We start from the raw sequence: 5,777 nt of genomic DNA on the forward strand, positions 1-5,777 counted from the left end.
AACACATTTACTGCAAACGACACATGTAAAATCACCGCAGTGCCTAACTTCTACGTTATCCAATTTATTTTAGAGTCTTAATTAATCAAACGACGCCCGCCGCTAGCGGTGTAACAGCGGGGACGGGCGACATCGCTCCTCCCTCACCATCGTTCGACGGGAGCTTGCGGTGAACGGTCGACGGTATTCTTCTTTTGTTGAAACATCCTCATTTTTTTTTGCGGAAGATTGAAACATCCTCATTGTTGCAAGAAAGGTTTGTGCAACATTGCTGATGTGGCAAAACTTTCTTCCGTAATTACTTACATAAAGTCCGAGACAAAAAAAAAGTAACATTAGCTCCATTGTAAAAAAAAATTATGCAACAATATTTATGTTACAAAAATTCTGTAACATGAACTCTACTGCTGTCTGAGCGTAACCTAATCCTTTGACAGAAAGCAAAGGAAGTCCGAGACGAAAGTCCACGGTAAGAGAAGGGAGCACGGCGCCGCGCACGCGGTAGTTGATGCGCAACAAAACAGTAGCCGCCACGAAACCAAAAAGCGTGACCGGATATTTTATTTTTTTCAAACTCCATTCATTCAATCCCGACCCCAATCCGTATTTAACTCCGAAACCTCTCCGCCCTCTCGCCCACCCCGAATCCGTCCGCCATGAACTCGCTCCAATCCTTCCTCGCCGTCGCGCCCGTCAAGCCGGCCGCTGCCGGCGCGAGGCTCCCGTCGTCCCGGCGGGCGCGCGTCTCCGCCTGCCTCGCGGCCCCGGCGCCCGCGCCGCCGGCCGCCCCCTCGGCGCGGCGGGAGCTGTCCGCGGCGAGCCGGGCCGTCATGGCGGACGAGGCCAAGTACATCGTGGGCACCTACAAGCGCGCCCAGGTCGTCTTCGTGTCCGGGCGCGGCTGCAAGCTCTACGACATCGACGGCCGCGAGTACCTCGACATGGCCGCCGGCATCGCCGTCAACGCCCTCGGCCACGGAGACCCCGACGTCGACGCCGCCGCCGCGGACCAGCGCGGCCGCCTGGTCCACGCCAGCAACGTCGGGTACACCGTGCCCCAGGTATTACGCCTCCTCCGCCCCCACCAACCCCCAAACCAAACCCATCCCGCAATGCCCGCAACATGTTCGACACTTTGCTTGCCCAGCCCATCCGCCCACACGGTCCCTCCTTCTCGTTCTCGACTGACTGACTTCCATTTCTCGAACGCGCAGGTGGAGCTCGCCAAGCGGCTCGTGGAGGCCTCCTTCGCTGACCGCGCCTTCTTCGCCAACTCTGGCACCGAGGCCAACGAGGCGGCCATCAAGTTCGCCAGGAAGTACCAGAGGGTCGCGCACCCCGACGGGGACGCGCCTACGGAGTTCATGTCCTTCACCAACTGCTTCCATGGCCGGACCATCGGCTCCCTTGCGCTTACCAGCAAGGTGCAGTACAGGGAGCCCTTTGAACCGGTCATGCCCGGCTCAACATTTGCCGAGTATGGCAATTTGGAGGAGGCCAAGAAGGTGATACAGTCGGGGAAGATTGCTGCTGTGTTTGTCGAGCCCGTGCAGGGTGAGGGTGGGATTCACAGTGCCACCAAGGAGTTCTTGCAGGGGCTGCGTGATGCTTGTGATGAGGCTGGGACTCTGTTGGTCTTTGACGAGGTATGATACAGCTTGCCTTCATTAATCGTTGTCTGTGTTGTCGATCGCAAAGAAGTAATTAGTGGCAACTGGCAACTACACAATTTATGGTATAACGATAGAAAAAATGAGTCTCTGTTCTGGAGATTGATCAGCGGTTTGAGTTCAATACAGAGATTGTATTCTTGTATTCCTATTGCTTCATAATTCTGGGACAAAATTCTGATCATTGTCCCAATGAAGAGATCTTCCATGAGGAGCCTGCATTTTCATATTTGAATAACCTAAACTCAAATAGGCAATTCAACAGTAGGGATTTAGGATTGCATTGTGAAGTTCAAATTCTGTCAATTTGAAAATTGTAGACATCTAATGTATTGTCTGAAACACAGGTGCAATGTGGTCTGGGGCGCACAGGTTACCTCTGGGCCCACGAGGTTTATGGTGTAGTACCTGACATAATGACCTTGGCAAAGCCACTGGCCAATGGCCTTCCCATTGGCGTGGCCTTGGTCACGGAAAAGGTTGCTGCAGCCATAAACTACGGTGACCATGGTACCACGTTCGGCGGAGGCCCTTTTGTGTGCCATGCTGCATTAGCCACATTGGACAAGATCCAGAAACCTGGCTTTCTAGCAGAGGTGACCAAGAAAGGAGAATACTTCAAGCAGCTGCTCAAAACTAAGCTGGGTGGAAACCCTCATGTCAAAGAGATCCGGGGGGCCGGTCTCATTGTTGGCATCGAGCTCGATGTACCGGCTGGGCCTTTGGTCGATGCGTGCCTGGATGCTGGTGTCTTTTTGCTGACGGCCGGGAAAGGCAATGTGGTGAGGCTTGTGCCTGCGCTCATCGTGTCGGAGAAGGAGCTGGAGCAAGCTGCAGAGGTGATAAGGGAATGTCTACCTGCTCTTGAAGCCTCTACCTCTTAGTGTAAGCAAGATCTCTTACCAATATGATGAGATCTACATGTTGAAGTTTCTGTCGAAATTTGGAAGGGAATAAAATGTCATGTTGGACTACTGTGATGTTGAAGCCCTTTTCGAAGTTTGGATGGAAGCAATGTCTGTTGTTGTCGGTATAAGAAATTTATTTGGTAAGTTATACTCCCACCGTCTGAAGAGGCTTGTCCCTCAAATGGATGTATCTAACATCAAATTAGTGCTACATACATTCATTTAAGGGACAAGCTTGAGACAAGCTTTTTCGAACGGAGGGAGTATGTGCCTAAATTACAAGGGCGGCATTGACATTGCACATCTCTTGACTGACTGAAGACAGGAACATCAGTGATGCAGAAGCCTAGCAAGAACTCCGACGATGGGGGCGACGTTGTAGGTGGATGGCTCGCCTTGCTGGTAATTCCCCCGAGAGTCGTCGTAGTGGTCGTTGTTGTCAGGCCCTCCAACAATGGCGCCGTCGATCACATTCGGGTTAGGCGCGGACCTGTGGAAGTAGTCGGATCCCTTGCCGCAGGAGATCTTCCCCGGGTTGGTCCTGACGGACGGCAGCGACGCGCCACGATGGTGCGGCTGCGACGGGTACCGCCTTCCGACCCCGACCATGTAGCTCATCTTCATGGGGTTCTTGCCAAGGAGGTAGTTCACCTGCGACCGCGCGAACGAGACAAGCCGCGCCGGCGGCAGCCTCACGCCGCCGCACTGCAGGGAAGCCCTGGCCGCCGCCAGGTGGTCGGCGTGCGTGACGAGGACGAACATTGCCGTCGTCACGGCCTGCAGGTTGGACCAGGGCTGCAGGTAGAGCATGCCGCCCGGGGTGAGCCGCCCGCTGCGGCCGTCGCCGTGCTGCACCACGTTGCACAGGAAGCTCTCCAGGTTGCTCCTCATCTCGGCGTGGCGGCCGTTTTTGGGCAGCTTCCCTTGTAGGATGAGCTGCGACATGGCCGGCAACAGTCATCAGGTACCGAAGCTTCATCAGACCTACTAGGATCATGGGACATTACCTTGGCGACCAGTGCCTGGGCGCCGACGAACTTGTCGTCCCAGGCCAGCGACTGCCGTACCCCGCCGACGTTGCTGGCGCCGGCGATGTAGGCCTTGTACTCCTGCTCGCCGGTGGCGATGTAGAGCCACACAGCTGCCCACAGCAGCTCGTCCTGTTCCATTTCCAAAGAACAACTTTCAGTATTTTCTTGTACAGAAAACATTACTTACTATTTTCTGTTTACCATGATATTAGTTAGTAAAGTAAGATGCTACCTCGTCGCCGCTGCTACTGTAGAAACTTCTGCTTGACGGAATGCTGTTCTGGTAGAGGCCACGGTGGTTCTTGGCGAACTGGAACAACTGCACAAAAGTGACTCAAGAAGTTAGCTCATGCAGTTTCGTCTGCCTTTGTGCACAAATACAAATCCACCTTCAGTTTTCTAGCAATATTTTGCCATTCGTTTTCAACCATATGAACGGTACCATGACTTTGTGAAATGGTTTGTCTAACTAATGAGGTGTGCTTAGGTAGACCACCCCCTCTTAAAACGTAGAAGAAAAAACATATACCCACATTTTATTGTACACTACAGGTAATTATACGTATATAATACGTGGTGGATACAATGCAAGGTAGGTACGGCGACCTTCAGTACATAATATGAGGTGGGTATACATTCTCCCTTCTTGTGCTAATTAATTCTCTCATTATTTTCAAATTGATTGTCCCCACGGTGACCGTCCAATGTGTGCTGTGCATGCATGTAATTATGCACGTTTGCCTCTTTCACCGAGGCGGAGCATTATGAATGTTAATAGTAGTAATTGTGTGATTAGAATGGCACATTAATACCGTGCGACGCTCTATTTTCTTGTCTATTACTACACCAATTGTTTTTGGCCCATCCATTGGATTTGCATCGAATCGATTGTGTAATCTGTGTGCTGTGCAAAGCAATGCAATGCAGCACTCGCTCTGAATGTAAGCAAGTATATTATGCACCTGTTTGGCGTGCTTCAGAAGCGTCGACGTGTACCGGGGTTCGCCGCGCGACCCCGTGAACACGACTGATGCCGCGGCCAGCGCCGCCGCCGTTTCCGCGGCGACGTCAGAGCCTGGGTGGGTGACGTTCACCATGTAGGCCCTCCGGGGCGTGTCCATGTCCTCCGGCCGCTCCCAGCATGCGTGGTCGGAGTCGCCGTCGCCGACATTGACGTAGAGCACGTCGGGGCGTGCGTGCGCCTTGGCCAGGTAGTCGGCGCCCCAGCGCACGGCCTGGAGCGCGTGGCCCAGCTCCCCCGCCGCAGCCAGCCGCCCCCTGTGCTCCACCACGCTCCACGACAGCATCGTCACCGTGAACGCCATCGGGAACCCGAACTTGACGTTGTCGCCGGAGTCGTAGTAGCCGCCGGTGAGGTCCACCTGCACGTCGATCGATCAAACCAAACATGTCAGCATCATGCACGAATTGGAACACGTACTACCAATGTACTACAGTCTACGAATGCATGCATCGCCGACGTGCTTACACCGTGGTCGGCGCCGTCCTTGAGGGCCGAGTGGCCGCGCCACTGGACGCGCTGGGACGGCGGCAGCCTGCCGGAGCGCTGCGCCTCGAAGTAGAGCAGCGACTTGGTGAGCGCGGCGGCGTAGTCCCGCTGGGCGGCTCCGCACGCCGTAGTTGCAAAAAACCCTACCACGATGACGACGAGCAGAACCCTAGCGCCAGCCACCATCTTCGTCGTCTTCGATCGGCGTTAACTAGCTAGATTATCCAAGACAAAGGCTAGCTAGTTTCCTGTGAAGTGGAGTGATCAGCGAGTATGCTATGCCCTTCTCGTCGACGGGACGACTGTATTTATAGGCGCACGTAAGGAGATGGGGTGAGGAACAAGGTTTCAATCCGCCATGAATTGGTGAAACAAATCCATCAGAAATGCACGCATTTATACCCTGGAATAATTACGCGCCATGTATGCATGAACGAGTATTGATTTGTTTTGACGATGTGCGGAGATTTTGCGACCTTCATAAACCGGGGGCCAAATGTAAACCGTATCCTCTCCCCGTATCTGAACTTATTTGCCGGAATTAACATTACTGGCGAAGGTCGATATTTCCTGCTTGCTAGTTCATAGTATTTTTCAGACACGTTTCGGCTTCGGATCATGTATTTATCGGTGTATATGGATCTCTTTTGCGAATAAA

The 5,777-nt window shown here is 53.4% G+C and overlaps 2 protein-coding genes across 2 annotated transcripts; one reads left to right on the plus strand and one right to left on the minus strand.

Annotated features, from left to right (window-relative positions):
• Window positions 1-483: 483 nt before the first annotated feature.
• Window positions 484-2,644, plus strand: LOC123415038 (acetylornithine aminotransferase, mitochondrial). Its single transcript, XM_045106699.1, has 3 exons — window positions 484-1,061; window positions 1,215-1,646; window positions 2,018-2,644. Exons 1-3 carry the CDS (start codon window positions 657-659, stop codon window positions 2,552-2,554), a joined length of 1,374 nt encoding a protein of 457 aa, XP_044962634.1. The 5' UTR covers window positions 484-656; the 3' UTR covers window positions 2,555-2,644.
• Window positions 2,645-2,868: 224 nt separating this feature from the next.
• On the minus strand, window positions 2,869-5,454 carry LOC123414877 (endoglucanase 14-like). The gene is made up of 5 exons (XM_045106688.1): window positions 5,099-5,454; window positions 4,572-4,991; window positions 3,842-3,928; window positions 3,586-3,738; window positions 2,869-3,514 (listed from the first exon to the last, which is right to left on the minus strand). The coding sequence occupies exons 1-5, from the start codon at window positions 5,303-5,305 to the stop codon at window positions 2,909-2,911; spliced, it is 1,473 nt and encodes a 490-aa protein (XP_044962623.1). The 5' UTR covers window positions 5,306-5,454; the 3' UTR covers window positions 2,869-2,908.
• Between the last annotated feature and the right edge of the window lie 323 nt (window positions 5,455-5,777).

This window comes from Hordeum vulgare, chromosome 1H (assembly GCF_904849725.1).
Source record: "Hordeum vulgare subsp. vulgare chromosome 1H, MorexV3_pseudomolecules_assembly, whole genome shotgun sequence".
NCBI lineage: Eukaryota > Viridiplantae > Streptophyta > Magnoliopsida > Poales > Poaceae > Hordeum > Hordeum vulgare.

Bases quoted from the DNA above. Each gene is read 5' to 3' on its own strand.
- LOC123415038 (XM_045106699.1), top strand. From the start codon at position 657: ATGAACTCGCTCCAATCCTTCCTCGCCGTCGCGCCCGTCAAGCCGGCC. The intron at 1,062-1,214 runs GTATTACGCCTC...TCGAACGCGCAG, and splicing joins TCGGGTACACCGTGCCCCAG to GTGGAGCTCGCCAAGCGGCT. The intron at 1,647-2,017 runs GTATGATACAGC...TCTGAAACACAG, and splicing joins CTCTGTTGGTCTTTGACGAG to GTGCAATGTGGTCTGGGGCG.
- LOC123414877 (XM_045106688.1), bottom strand. From the start codon at position 5,305: ATGGTGGCTGGCGCTAGGGTTCTGCTCGTCGTCATCGTGGTAGGGTTT. The intron at 4,992-5,098 runs GTAAGCACGTCG...ATCGACGTGCAG, and splicing joins AGGACGGCGCCGACCACGGT to GTGGACCTCACCGGCGGCTA. The intron at 3,929-4,571 runs GTGCATAATATA...ACTTTTGTGCAG, and splicing joins TTCTGAAGCACGCCAAACAG to TTGTTCCAGTTCGCCAAGAA.